Source organism: Lemur catta, chromosome 16 (assembly GCF_020740605.2).
Source record: "Lemur catta isolate mLemCat1 chromosome 16, mLemCat1.pri, whole genome shotgun sequence".
Classification (NCBI taxonomy): Eukaryota; Metazoa; Chordata; class Mammalia; order Primates; family Lemuridae; genus Lemur; species Lemur catta.
Genome location: NC_059143.1, coordinates 14,798,274 through 14,814,119, shown reverse-complemented (window position 1 = coordinate 14,814,119; position 15,846 = coordinate 14,798,274). Strand labels below are relative to the sequence as shown.

The 15,846-nt window shown below is 35.3% G+C and overlaps 1 protein-coding gene across 4 annotated transcripts in view; it reads left to right on the top strand.

The window, feature by feature from the left end:
* ESCO1 (establishment of sister chromatid cohesion N-acetyltransferase 1) overlaps positions 1 to 15,846 on the top strand; it is a 74,211-nt gene that overhangs the window by 49,030 nt on the left and 9,335 nt on the right. For 3 of the 4 annotated variants that reach the window (XM_045527993.1, XM_045527994.1, XM_045527995.1), the window contains one exon: positions 13,871 to 13,960. In XM_045527993.1, the coding sequence (XP_045383949.1) occupies positions 13,871 to 13,960 (90 nt within the window). Of the gene's footprint in view, positions 1 to 13,187; positions 13,312 to 13,870; positions 13,961 to 15,846 lie in introns of all 4 variants that reach the window. The other variant, XR_006729328.1, reaches the window with a different exon arrangement.

Genomic DNA, 15,846 nt, shown 5'->3' with positions numbered 1-15,846 from the left:
TCCTCCCTTCCCCCTTAACCTCTGGCAACCACTGATCTTTTTACTATCTCCATAGTTTTACCTTTTCCAGAATGTCATAGAATTGGAATCATACAGTATATAGCCTTTCAGATTGGCTTCTTTCACTTAGTAATATGCATTTAAACTTCCCCCATGTCTTTTTATGTCTTGATAACTTTTCTTTTTAGTGCTGCATGATATTCCATTGTCTGTATATATTACAGTTTATCCATTTACCTACTGAAGGACATCTTGGTTGCTTCCAAATTTGCCAATTATGAATAAAGCTGCTATAAACATCTGTGTATAGGTATTTTGTGTGAACATAAAGTTTTCAACTTCTTTGGTTAAATACCAAGGAATCCGATTGCTGAGTCATATGGTCAGATTATGTTTAGTTTTATAGGAAACTGCCAGGCCGGGCCCAGTGGCTCACGCCTGTAATCCTAGCACTCTGGGAGGCCGAGGTGGGGGGATCGCTTGAGGTCAGGAGTTCAAGACCAGCCCAAGCAAGAGCCAGACCCTGTCTCTACTAAAAATAGAAATAATTAGCTGGGAACTACTAAAAACAGAAAAAAATAGCAGGGCATAGTGGTGCTCACCTGTAGTCCCAGCTGCTGGGGAGGCTGAGGCAAGAGGATTGCTTGAATCAGGAGTTTGAGGTTGCTGTGAGCTAGGCTGACACCACGGCACTCTAGCCCAGGCGACAGAGCAAGACTCTGTCTCAAAAAAAAAAAGGAAAGAAAGAAACTGCTAGACCGTCTTCCAAAGTTACTGCATCATTTTGCATTCTCTCCAATGAGAGTCTGTCTTGCTCCACATCCTTGCCAGCATTTACTGTCATCAGTGTTCTGGATTTTGGCCATTCTAATAGGTGTGTAGTGGTATCTTATTGTATTAATTTGCATTTCCCCAATGACATAAGATGTGCAACACCTTTTCATGTGTTTATTTGCTATTTGTATGTCGTCTTTGGTGAGGTTTCTGTTCAGGTCCTTTCTATATCCAGTTGTTAATTTCTTATTGAAACTTAAGAGTTATTTATATATTTTGGGTGACAGTCCTTTTTCAGATGTATCTGTTGTAAATATTTTCTCCCACTCTGTGGCTTGTGTTCTAATTCTCTTGACAGTAATTTTTGCCCAGCAAAAGTTTTAAATTTTAATGTTATCCAGCTTATCGGTTATTTCTTTTATGGATTGTGCCTTTGATGTTCTTCCTTAAAAAGTTATTGCCATACCCAAGGTCATCTAGATTTTCTCTTATGTTATGTATTTTTTTTTTTTTTTTTTTGAGACAGAGTCTTTCTCTGTTGCCCCAGGTAGAGTGCAATGGCATCATCATAGCTCACTGCAACCTCAAACTCCTGGGTGCAAGTGATCCTTCTGCCTGAGCCTGCCTAGTAGTTGGGGCTACAGGCATGCGCCACCACGACTGGTAGTTTTTCTGTTTTTAGTAGAGGTGGGGTCTCGCTCTTGCTCAGGCTGGTCTTCGAACTCCTGGGCTCAAGCAGTCCTCCCACCTCAGCCTCCCAAGGTGTTAGGATCACAGGTATGAGGCACCGAGCCTGGCCTCTCCTCTGTTCAAACTTCTGTGAGTTTTATAGTTTTGCGTTTTACATTTAGAACCATTTTGAGTAACATTTTTTTTTTAGAGACAGAATTTTGTTTCATTGTCCATCTCGGAGTGCAGTAGCACGATCATAGCTATCCTGGGCTCAAGCAATCTTCCTGGCTCAGCCTCCCAAGTAGCTAGGACTATAGGTGTGTGCCACCATGCCTGGCTGTTTTTTTAAGTTTTTGTAGAGATGGGGTATCATTGTGTTGTCCAGGTTCTTCTTAAACTCCTGGTCTTGAGCAGTCCTTGCACATCAGTCTCCCAAAGTGCTGGGATTACAGGTCTGAGCCACTGTGCCTGGCCATTGAGTTAATTTTTGTGGAAGGTATAAGACCTGTATCTAGATTCTGGTGTTTTTTTTTTTTTTTTTTTTTTTGCAGATGTCCAGTGCAGCACCATTTATTGAAAGGTTGTCTTTTGGCCATTGTATTGTCTTTGCTCCTGTATCAAAGATCAGTTGACTGTATTTATGTGGGTCTAGTTTTGGATTTTCTGTTCCTTTTCATTGATCTGTTTATCTTATTTTTTCACCAGTACCACACACTGTGTTGATTACTGTAGCTTTATAGTAAGTCTTGAAGTTGGATAGTGTTAGTCTTCTGACTTTGTTCTTCTCCTTCAATATTATATTGGGTATTCAAAGTCTTTTCTGTCTCCGTATCAACTTTAGAATCAGTTTGTCAGTATCAAAATAACTTGCTGGGATTTTTATTGGGATTCCAATAAATCTATAGATAAAGTCGGGAAGAACTAACCTCTTGACAATATTGAGTCTTCCTATTTGGTTTTTTTAAGATTTTATTGTACATTGGACATTGTGTATGAAAGAACAATAGAGGTTGAAGTAGCTAATATCTCTTCCTTTGTCTGCCAGAGCTTTCCCTTCTGTTAGTTAGCTATGATGAGAGGCTGATCTCTTAGATCTAACTAGGAATTGAGCTGGGTCAGGTTAGAGTTGGGTTGAAATTTTAGTTTTCTGTTTTCTATATTAGGTTCCTCTCTAGCAGAGATTGGAAATCTAAGCCCCATAGGACACAAGATCTCTCTATACCTTCCAGCTCAACTCGGCAGATGTCTTGTGACAGAGGATTGGTGGAGAATTATCTTTGTGTTGAGAGCTCCTCCAGATTTTAAACTGCCAGGCCAGCCCACTTAATGGCCATTAAACTTTCAGTTGATTTCTCCTTGTCCCAGCAGGAGACTCTTCTTGTCCTCTGCCTGTTACAGGCTTGCTTCTATCGCCCATGCTTCCAGACTTGGTTAATATCTTAGGGATGAAAATAGCTGCTCACCTCTGCTCAGCTGGGAAGGGCTGGTTCATTTGTGGAAATTGGTTCATTTAGACATTTCAGCGCTTTGATACCTTTTGTAAAAAAGTGCTAATTTTTAGTTTATTAGATGTTTTCTTTGTACAACAGGGATAGTGATCTTTTGTGACCTTCTTTATCCTAACTGGGAGCAGAACTCCCAAAGATGTACATTGTGAGGACATTTCTCAGTAATAGATTTGGAGGCTGCATTTAATTTTGGGTGTAGAGGTGGAGTAGAGTTTGGACTATGAGTCTTTTAAAACTGTGAGCAACACAGATGAACTCAATAGGTTTGCTCACTAAATACCAAATGACCTTTGAGATGAGATTTACATCAAATAAAGTATTTCTTATGTACTGAGAAATTGTTGCTACCAATTGAAAAGTGCTTACTTAATTTATGAATCCTAATAAAGAGATGTTTAGTATTGCTTAGTACTTGAAGATGACAGAGGAGAAAAGAATCTCATAATTCCTCCAATCTGATTTTTCATTAGGTCTGATGCAAGTATATCTTATAAGAAATGTTCATATATTAAGTGATTACGTATAAAATGTCTGGTTTCCTTAAGTACTAAGTTTGACAGCTGGTATCTCTGACATTTCACTTTGACATTTCTTGTTTTATTTTTCTGTCATGAAAAGTAATATAAGAACTGACATTGCAAAGCAATCTGAGAATCTGGGTACAGAATCTTGGTTATATTTCTGACTTTTTAGAGACTTGGCATATTTTGATTTTTTTCTGGAGTAAACCTAGTTTTCACTAAAACAATCCCCCCCCCCTTTTTTTTAAGAGACAGGGTCTTGCTCTGTCACCTGGTGGGGGGGCGGGTGCAATGGCCTGGTCGTAGCTCACTGCAACCTTGAACTCCTGGGCTCAAGCAATCCTCCCACCTAAGGCTCAGGAGTAACTAGGAGTAGCTAGGACTACAAGTGCATGCCACTGTGCCCAGATAATTTTTTATTTTTGTAGAGACAGGGGTCTCACTATGTTTCCCAGGCTGGTCTCAAACTCTTGGGCTCAAGTGATCACCTGGCCTCCCAAAGCACTTGGATTATAGGAGAGAGCCACCTCGCCTGGCCTAAAACAACTATTTTGCCCTCTAGTTTTGTCAGTTTAGATAATATCTGATTGCGTTTTATAGTTAAATTAATAGGTAGATTGGCATCAACAAGTTTAGGAACAAACAGATGAACAATCATGTCACTTATTTGTGCAGTGCCAAAGTAACTTACTGGTCATGAGTTGGTTTGTGTGCTCCAGGCATCAGTTTCTGTGTTTTACCCAGGGAAAAGTGAGCTTTGGTTAATCCAGCAAGTGAATTATGTGGATATCATTTAAGAGAGTTATTGCTATATATTAAAATATCTAATAGTGCAAAATGATTTCTAGACTTTTTCTCTTAATAATAAATTGGGTTATTTTAATAAAAACATGGTTTTATCACTTTCTTTTGGATTTTTGCTTCTCTTGATCAGAATCTGCCATTTTATTCATGAAAATGTTCTGCTGTTCAGAACATACTAAGCACCTCTCATGAGAAGCTATTTCTCCAGGACTCAGATTTTTCTTAGGGAACGGTGGAAACTACCATAAAAAATTATACATACGTGTGTTTGTATACGTATATACACACACATCTACATACGTGTCAGCAGGTTTGAGGGATGGAAAATAACTGTTAAAAAATAGACATTGCTCTCTAAATTGTTGAGTTCCTTCCAAAGTAATTTTTTAAAAATTGCATTTCCGTATCATTTGGTCTTTAATCATGAAAAAGCATTACTGAAAAGTTTTTATTATATATTACCCTTGTGTTACCTGCAAGAGAGAGCACTGAAATTTTTCTCTTTTAACATGTTTTTTTAAGTGCCTTTGTTCTTCAAACTTACGGAGAAATTTTTTTTAACATTACTTTCTTTAAAAAGATTTTAATTTAGTTATATGAAAGCAGCAGACCCCAACCTTTTTTGGCACCAGGGACCAGTTTCATGGAAGATAGTTTTTCCATGGACTGGGGCTGGTGGTGGTGGCGGTGAGGAGCTGAGGTGGTGATGCCTGGCCTGTTTCCTAACAGGCTGCGGCCCGGTACCGGGTTGGGGACCGCCGTATTACAGGGTGGCCTTCAGTGTTTTGATTTATCAACTGAAGTCTTTTTAAAATTTATAAAAGCAGTGTATGTATCTGTTAATGAAATTTTAACCAGTATTGTGTAAAATTGAAAAGTAAAAGACTCCTTTCCCCCTACCATATCTCCAGTCCTCTTCTCCAGTGGGTAAGCACTTTTGTCTGTTTTAATGTTTCCAACATAACTAAGTAAATCAAGCTGTGTATGTATAGCATATATATCTCAAGCTATATATAAATGTGTATATATGTATAAAATCTTTTTTCCGGTTTTCATTACTTTTTACGCTTTGTTTTTTTGGTTGTCTTTAATATTTATAAATGACATTTGACTCTCCAATCAATGCTTGTACTCTCTTCTAATTTCTGTCAGCTGTAACTAAGTGTTATAAGTGTTCTGTCTGTATTGACTTATTTAACCTTCTATAACCCAGTGAAATAGTTTTCATTCCACTTTCATGGATTGTGAAACTAAGGCATAGAGAGGTTAAGTTCTTGGTTTCATAAATAGAGGCTTTGATCCCTCAAGCACGCTTTAGCCTTTAAAAAGTAAGTATTTATCGGATACTTAATTTTCCCCAGGCTCTGTACTATGTGCTTGGGATATAGTGGTCTGTTGAATTAAGTCTTAGTCCTTTTGGAGGTTATGGTCTCTATAACATATCTCATTTTAGACCTAGTTTAGGTTTAGTTTAGACCCAGCCGAGTCATCCTACAGCTGCAGATCCTTATAGCTATTTATAGTCCTTGGTTCAAAGAAAATTGGTCCTAACATACAAGATTTACCAAAGTAGATAGTTTTACTGGAGGAATAGAAGTTTTTTGGAAGTTACAGCTTTAGTTCATTCAGTTTAAATATTGCAGAGAACCAGAAGGAGTGCTTCTGGAGGAGATCCAGCTGTCATAGCATACCTAAAAACCTAAATGCCCATATAGCACCTTTAGAATTCAGTCAGGTTTTCTCCTAAGATAAACTTAAAATCCTGTATGTTCTTTGATTCCTAATTCACTTACTTAGTGAGTGAAAAAGCACTGTGCCATAGGACTTTTTTCTGAATAGATTCTTTTTAACCATGAAAAATTAAATAAGTAGTTTCATTTTTAGTGGTTGTCATTCAAATTAGGAAACTATAATCTAGAAATATTCTAGTGATAATAAGTATATCTCACAGATTGGATAGTTAACTGTAGATAGCATTGTACTTAATTATGCTTAAATAGGCTGATTGATAATCATGCCTTGTTGACTGAACATGAATCAACATATAAAATATATTCATAGTTTTTAAATTCCCAGCAGAATAGGGTTTTTTTTTTTTTTTGGTACATGCACATGTTAAATAATTTCGTAATTCATTTATTTTATATCTAGGGGAAATAATAATAATAGCTGACATTAATTGAGGACTTCCTGTGTACCAGGGGCTGACCTAACCATATTTCCTCTATTAAATGCCTTTAATTCTTTCAGCAAATCACAAGAGGTACAATTAATTTATAAATGAGGAAACGGGCAGAAAGAAGCATATGTATTTTGTCCAAAGTCATATAGCTAGCTACTAAAAGGAGTTGGCTCTAGAGGCCTTGAGTAATAGATTAGATGTTGCTATTTTATTTGAATTTCAGCAAAGTATATTGTTTATGCAATATGATTTAGCTCATGTAAATAAATTGACCCTAGTCACTTTTAAACGAAAGCCCTCTCAGACAGTCTTCTTAAGTACTCTTTTCAATTTTTAACAATATAAGTTTTGAGTGACACTTGGCATGTTTTAGAATATTATTACATTTGTGATTGGAAATTAAAACCTTGTTATAGCCTTTTTTGCCATTGTACATCTGATCTAAATACAGCTGCCAAATTAATCTTCATTAAGTTTAACTGTCATTTGGTTATGTCAAAACCTTCCTTGATGGCTCCTTATTTCACCCAGGTGTTCATGGCCCTCTGCATTATGGTTCTTCTAAGTGTATTTCTCACAATTTTTAAAACAAATTATCTTCTTTCTAAGCCAAATTGAACTGCTCTCTTTGTCTTGTGCATGGCTTATAATTTTCTGCCTTTTTTTTTTCTTCCCCACCCATCCCAAAATGTAAACTACCACTGTTTTTTAGTTCATAACATTCCCACCATTAGGAATGCCTTCCCGTTCTCATCTCCACCTTTCAAAGCCAGAGAAATAACGTCTTTTTGTGAACATTTTTTTGATTCCTCTCTTACCCAGTAAGGGTTTTTCCTCTCCTCTTAAAACCATTGTAATACTTTGCTTATATTATTTTGCCTTCTATTCTGGGTTCCTGCTTAAATCTGATAACTGTCTTTCTGAGAATTAAGAACTACATTAAGTAAATATACACATTGATTGTAAGACTAATTCTGGATTCAGAAACATTGAAGTATAAAAAAGACTTAGTTTGAATCAAGGAAAACTTCCTTTCAAGCATACACTTTATTACACCTTTTGTTACAGACATTTGTATACTATTTGTTTCTCTTATTAGATTTGTAAGATTCTTGAGGTCAGTATGGCATACTAGAAAAGAATATGAGCTTAAACTAGAAAGAAATGATTTTCTATTTAGCCACTTACTAGTTATATGACCATACTAAATTAACCTCTTTTAACTTTAATTTTTTTTTAAATCTGTAAGCGATGAAAACAATAATATCTTATGGGGTAGTTTTTTCTAGGGTTATTTCTTCAAACTTTTATTAACTGCTTACTATGTTCCAGGACTATAGGTTTCTTTTTAAAAAATTATTGTTGGCTGGGTGTGGTAGCTCATGCCTATAATCCTAGCACTCTGGGAGGCTGAGGCGGGAGGATCGCTTGAGCTCAGGAGTTCAAGACCAGCCTGAGCAAGAGTGAGACCCCGTCTCTACTAAAACTAGAAAGAAATTATATGGACAGCTAAAATACATATAGAAAAATTAGCCAGGCATGGTGGTGCATGTCTGTAGTCCCAGCTACTCGGGAGGCTGAGGCAGAAGGATTGCTTGAGCCCAGGAGTTTGAGGTTGCTGTGAGCTAGGCTGACGCCACTGCACTCTAGCCTGGGCAACAGAGTGAGACTCTGTCCCCCCCCAAAAAATAAAATAAAAAAATAGAAAAAATTATTGTTATTCAAAAGATACAGTTCTTTCCTTCATGTAGGTTCACAGATCAGTGTGAGGGACAGATAAGTAAATACGTTTAAATAGTATGACAAATAGTAGTGGTATATTAGCATTTTAATATATATAGGATACTGTATGAGCATAGAGCAAGGACATCTGACAAAGATTAGAACATTTAGGTTAATACCTGAGTAGATTCTGAAAGGATAAGGAGGCCCTGGAGTTCAAAATGGTATGGAACAAAGGCATCTCAGGCCAGGGGAACAGTATGTGAAAGGTTTGGAAAATGTTAAATCTTTCATTACGGCTTATGACTGTGTCATGTATTGGAAAAGCTGTAGGAGATGATGCTGGAAGAGGTAGCTGGGAGACCAGATCATGAATGATCTTGTAGGCATGCAGGTATTGAAAATTTTACAATCTGCAAAAAAGTGCATAGTTCTGTAGTGATAATGGGAGCTGTTATTTATTTAATTGAGTGCATATTATTGTGCTAGGTGCTGTGATGAACATTTTATAGTGTTTTCTCATTTAGCTTCTTGGTAGTTTTGTGTTGTAGTTTTCACATCCATTTTGTAGGTGAGGAAAACCAAGGTTTAGAGAGGTTAAGCAGTTTGCCTAAAGCAATGCAGCTTGCAAGTGGCAGAGTTTGGATTTGAATCTAGGTCTTTCTGATTTTTAAAGCCCTCTTTACCACTATTCTGTACTGACAAGATCAGTGGTTTGCACACATAGTAAGTGGTCAATACATGTTTCTTGAATTGACTGAATTTTTCCATACATTTGTCACTTTCAGGCTAATAGTAACATCTGTGACTTCTTTTTTTTTTTTTTTTGAGACAGAGTCTCACTCTGTTGCCCGGGCTAGAGTGAGTGCCGTGGCGTCTGCCTAGCTCACAGCAACCTCAAACTCCTGACCTCGAGCGATCCACCCGCCTCGGCCTCCCAGAGTGCTAGGATTACAGGCGTGAGCCACCGCGCCCAGCCATCTGTGACTTCTTAAATACATTAATGTTTAGTAAGGTCATAATGACTAGACACGCATCATTTTAGTATTGTTAATACTTTCACTAAGAAGTGTCCAAAAAATGTAATTAAAACTAGCTGCTTAGGATAGTTAAGTATATTAACATTTTTATTATCCCATTTTATTAAAATAGAAAAAATAGGAAATACAGATAAGCTAAAGGGAAAAAATTTAAATCACTATGCCATTACTCAGATAACCCCTGTTTATATTTTGGTGATTTAAAATATGCATAAGTAAATATTTACATTTAAAATCCATTTCAACAAATTATTTATTTCAAGAGTTTATAATTTATTTCTCTTATGCAGTTTTTCTACAGTTTTTTATGTTTTCTTTCTAGGGTATTGTTAAATAGAGCCATGTCACTGAATTTAGAATGAGTTAATTTTAATCTTTCATTTCTGAAGCCTTAATATTTTAAAAATAGATGGTGTTTAAAATATATTTCAATATAACAGGTAAAATTGCCAGTGAAATAAAATGTCTATTTTTAAATTCCTTTAGTAAAATTTTTATTGAAATATAACATGTAAAGAAAAGTACAGTAATAATGAATACACAGCTTAATGATGTATTTTCACCTAGTGAACACACCTGTGTAATTAGAAGCAACATTACTGGCACCCCCAGAGCTCCTTTGTGCTCCTGTTGCAGTTACTACTTTTCCCCACTTCAGGTCTAACTGCTATGCTGACTAGATTTGTTTTGCATTTATTTTTTGCTTCTAAATAAATGGTACTTGAGCAAGCCTTGGGCCATTTTTTTTGATAGGTGATTTTAATTTTCCAAAATAAAAAGTTTAATACAAACCACACACACATACACAGTAATGAAGACCTCCATGTACCTATCACCCATAGTCAACAATTATCAGACCCCTACCCCCGAAAAAATTATCAATTCGTGGACAGTCATCTAACCTTCTCAATTATTTTGAAGTAAACTCAGGCATCATGTTATTACTTTGGTAGATATTTCTTTTTCTTTCTTTCTCTCTCTCTTTTTTTTTTTTTTAAGAGATGAGATCTCACTCTGTCACCAAGGCTAAAGTGCAGTGGCATGACCTTAGTTCACTGTAACCTTGAACTCCTGGGCTCGAGCGAACCTCCTGCCCCAGCATCCTAAAATGCTAGGATTACAGGTGTGAGCCACCGTGCCCAGCCAATATTTCTAAATATCTATATCTTAAAGATGAAGATTACTTTTTTTAAAACATAAAAATGCTTTAAAGAAAATAACCACACCTTTAAGAAACAATTTTCTTAATATCAAATTTTCTACCAGGATTTGAAGTTTCCCTATGCCTGCATTACAACCCAATTGTATTTCTTTTGTTATTCACTATAAAAATTCATTTTTCTCTTATTTCTGGGTATTTCACTGGTAGGTAGTTGGGGTTTCCAGAAGTGATGTCTGGAAGGAGGTATTACTGTGCACACACATACACATACTTGTAATACACATGCACATATAACTCTAATATGTTATGCATATCCCTCAGCTAGCAAGCAGTATTTTCCGAAACCCAATTTTTTCTTAATTCATCCATCTGGCTACTGAAAAGCAGAAAGCTTTATATTCCTAATTTATATTTCTAATAACAAGCAATGAGCATTCTTTTCTCCTCTTCCTATTGTAGTTACTCTAAACTTTAGAGGCTAAAGAATCAAAGGGATTTCTCCTCCTTTTCTTTCAAAAAAAAAATCACAGTTGAAAACAAAATGCGTTGGGTAGTGGATACACTGATGGATACAACTGTCAAAACTCATCAACCAAACACTTCAGATCCGTGCATTTAATTGTATGTAAATTATACTCCAATTTTAGAATCATACTAATCGCTTTTGGGAAAGGTTGAATGAGAATACACATTTGAAAAAACACCTGGAGAAATAAAACTGGCAACCATATTTTTAAAAAAATCAACAAATATTGCAAGGGGGAAAATAGAGATACCTGAAGAACCTTTAAATTGTATGCACCCTTCCCTGAACCCTCAATCTCTGCCTCTCAATTTATTTAAAAATTTTTTTCCTATCCTGTTCTGCTACCAGATCAATTTTAAGCAGCAGGTGGACTTCACATCCTCTAAGTTCCCTAAAGTTGGGAGAGTCACGTGATTATTGAGACCAGCAAAGTGTCGAGTGTAATCAAGGCATATATATGTCTTGAGTATGTTATTTGACAGACATTAGTCAACTTTGTCCTTTCATTTTGCTTTGTCCGTGATTTGAATTTATTGTTATGTTTAACTTTTGAAACATTTTATTCGTTGACTGTGTTTTTAGACTAGTGCATATTGATCTTAGTTTGATACCATTAGGAAGGGAAAACGGAAGTTACTGAGAGTTACTGAGTGGCTACTCTGTGAACAGTCATCTTAAATACAGCCCTCTTAAATTGTTGGAGGTGATGGTAGCTGTTTTATAGATGGCTTAGATCAGGAAACAGAATCAGGTTTTCCTAAGGCCGTACATCTAGTAACTACCAAGACTGGAACTAAACCTGAACTTTTAGTCTAGAATTATGAACAAGTTTTCACTAAAATATGCAGTCTTCATGAAAGTTAGAAATCTAAGCAGTAGGGCTGGGCTCAGTGACGCATGCCTGTAATCCTAGCACTTTTGGGAGGCAGGAGGATCACATGAGGCCAGGAGTTGGAGACCAGTCAGAGCAACATAATGACGAGACCCCATCTGTACAAAAAATAAAAAAATTAGTGTGGTGCTGCATACCTGTGGTCGGAGGCTGAGGTGGGGGGAGCACTTGAGCCCAGGAATTCTAGGCTGCAGTGAGCTATGATAACGCTACTGCGTTCCAGCTTGGGCAACAGAATTGAGACCCTGTCTCCAAAAAAAAAAAGAAACCTAAGCAGTAGTAATTCTGCCTTTCATAGTTCCTGCGTCTTAGATGTAAAAGTCTTTTATTTAGTATGTGAAAAAACAGAATAGTATTTAAAACATAAAATTATATCACGTAAATTATATACAGTTTTGGTAAAATTTTCCACATGAACATGCAAGTCTCATGTTGTTTCAAGACAAAGTTTTGTACTAAAAAGTTAGTAAAGCAAAATAGTTTGTGTAATGCCTGTGGTACAATATAATGACATGAGACCAGCATTGCTGATTAAAAGCAATTAATAAGAAAATAGTTTATGGAATTATCTTTAGATAATTTAGTTCAGGAAGTACGGCTTTCTTATAACTTGAGATTTCTTAAATTTCTAGTTCTTCATTGAATTTGTAGTTAGATTTTTCAAAGTGAAAAGTCTCCATTTTCATTTTATGGAAAATACTCATTTGAAAGCTTTTTCTAAAAGTAACATTACTTAGTATAAATTTGTTTTTAAAGAAGTGATATCTTTTATATGCCTTTTAAAATTGTTTACCTATATTCAGATCTGTACATGATTCAGATTTAGCTTTTTATTTGAAAAAAGGTCTTTTATGACTATTTCTGCTCGTTTTCAAATCTTGAGAACATTTTACCAATCGTAATTAATTTTAATCATCTGAATTTTACTTTTCTGTTGGATGGTCTATTTTGTAAACAAATTTGGATTTCAAATATTTTAATTAAAATTGTTATATATACCAAGCTTGTTACTAGAATTTTTGTCCCCAACTAAGATCCTGGCCCCCTCCAAAAAAAACTTTCTACATTGTTCAAGGAAAACTAACCCCCTTTCAGACTTGCCATAGTATATTATATTAGAAAAATCTAGTTGCCATTTTCTTGGTTTCATCAAGCTTTCATGTTCTTAGAAGAAACACATATCAGCAAAAAGGATGATGGTTTTGCTTACTAGAAGTACAAATTGCTTCTGGAAAGGCCTTTTAAAATAAAGTTGATTGGGTAAGACAACTGGAACAACTATAAGCTCATTCCTTCTGTACTTATTTTGAACTTCAAACCTCTGGTTCAGTCCCATCTTACTAGATTTAAGTGGCTTTTGTTTTGTTTTGTTTTTTTCATGCAGGTTCTGCTCATTAATCACCACGAGTGTGGATCTGAAGAAGAGTTTATTACCTCTCTTTTTTTGAGTATGTTTAACTTCAGATACACACAACGTAGCCTCTCCTTCCCTATTAGATTCTTAGAAGGTAGTTATATTTTTTATAGTCTCCTTCTTGTGGCTTTCATAGTTTTGATCAATAAGCATAAACACTATTCCTTTCATACTGGGCTACTGCATGCAAATCAGTTCATTTAAAACCTCCTGGAGGTCTTTGGCATGCCAGACATAAAACTATGAGTGTGTGTTTGTGGAGGTAACCATGTTCCGAGGAAATTTAAGAGTTTAATTCTTTTATCAAGAATCCAGGAGAGTTACCCTTTAGGTTCTGGGAATCACTGACTTTAAGGGGCTTGCTTTTGGTGTGTGGTTTTCAAAATTAATTTAAAATGGGAAATGATAAGAAATATTCTTGTGGTATTACATATATATCTCTGAATAAGTAGTAGAGAGAAATTAGCTTGCATTGTGCCTATTGTATACTTAACAAAATAGCTGATTTATCATGCTTTATTAAGCATTCATGAGCATATATTTTTTCATGTTTGTAACTTTTAGACAAGTTGATACACTTTTTATCTTGTACATGGATATGATGAATAAAATATGTATAAAATTTATCCTTTTTTTTTTTAATATATATGTAGGGCTGGAAAAAAGAAAGAATTCTGGCTGAATACCCTGATGGCAGGATAATAATGGTTCTTCCTGAAGACCCAAAGTATGCCCTGAAAAAGGTAAATTGGCAGTGAAATTTCATATAAATGGATAATATTTTGCAGCTAATTTTAAGAGGATAAGACCTTGCTGGCATAGCACATTTGAACACCAATTCTGAAAACAAAAAATAAGCATTTAAAGACCACAACCCAATTGTTTATTCTAAACTTTGTGGTGTGTCCAGAATATGAATTTTAAATGAATTGATTACTATCCAATATTATTAGTAATTTGAGTGATAAAATGGAAGGCATGCTAGTTAATGAATAATGCCAGGTAAGTGATTTCAAGAATCAGAATTAAAATTAAAAGTTGAATTATAATAATTTGTAAAATTAAAAGTAAAATGTAAAGTTTCATTCTAAGAGTAAATTTCTAAATAAAAGAAGGGGATTTAGCACTAGGTCATAGTAAACCTAAACTTAAATGTGTATAATATTGTTAAGAGATGAAGAGATATATTTCGATTTATAAATACAATGTAGAAAACTTAAGGAAATGTTAATCTTTCCTAGTGTGAGCCAGATCTTAGTCCAGCTTAGCATTCCATACTTTGAAGATTCAGAGAATTTACCGTGTTGAGAAATGAACCAGAGAGATAATGAAGCCTGGAATCATTTTGTCATCTAGGGTGTCTCAAGCATCAGGAACCATAGATAAACTTACTTTTAACTAAAATGTTAATTACATTTTCAATAATATATTCAGTATATTTTCCTTCAACCTCTGGTTGCTTTTTCAGAAGTACCTCATAATTTGAACAATGGCTCCAATTGTTTGTCTGGAAAACTTGAATAATTACATTAGAGTATGTCCAAAATATCTGAAACACAAGGAAAATAGTTGATTTACTGTACATTTTTTAGGTTAACAAAGAAACCTCTTTAAACTTAGAAATATTTCACTGAAAATGAGGTTGAAGGAAAATACTTTGTACCTATCATTTGAAAATGTAGCCAACATTCTATTTAAAATACAAGTTTGTCTTGTGGCTCCTGACTTTTCAGATACCATGTATATCTGAAAGCACAGTCTTAGATACCCAAACAAGCCCTGCCTAGTAGTATACTATAGACTTTAGAGACATGTAAACATGCCCAGCCTGACTTGTGTTTGAAACATTGATCCTTGCACAAAAATAAATATGTGTTGAATTAATGTTGCTTAGTGATTGACTACAGTTGGCCTGGGAACAATGCTGGGGTTAGGGGTACTGGCCCCCCAAGTCAAAATTCTGCATATAACTTTTCAAAAAATTATTTATTTTTTTTTGTAGAGATGGGGTCTCACTACGTTGCCCAGGCTAGTCTTAAACTCCTGGCATCAAGTGTTCCTCCCAGTTTGGCCTCCCAAAGTACTAGATCACAGGTGTGAGTCACTGTGCCTGGCCAAATCTGCATATAACTTTGACTCCCAAAATACTTTCCCAATAGCCTTCTGTTGATTGGAAGCCTTAACAACAATAGAAACAGTTGATTAACACATGAATAGACTAGTATCTCCCTATATTTTATGCATTCATGGTGTACCTAACTTTAAAAAATTTTTTTTTTGATATTTCTAGGCTACATGGTTCATCTGCGAGTTTTTTCAAATTGCTGCAAATCTCCAAAAAGATTTCCAATGTATTGAAAAAAACTGTATATAAGCGGAACCACATAGTTCAAACCTGTGTTTTTCAAAGATCAACTTAAATGAAAATTAAACTATGGAATTTTTGGATTTCAGCTATTATTATTCAGAAATGCACAGTGGGAACTTTGGTATACTACCATATGTGGCAGCCAGGCTTTTCTTACTAAGAATCCTCAGTAAATGCTAATTTTCTCATTTTAGTTTCTCAGAGCAAAATTTTGGTAATCTATAATTCAGTGTATTACACTTAGTAAACCATTATAGGTTA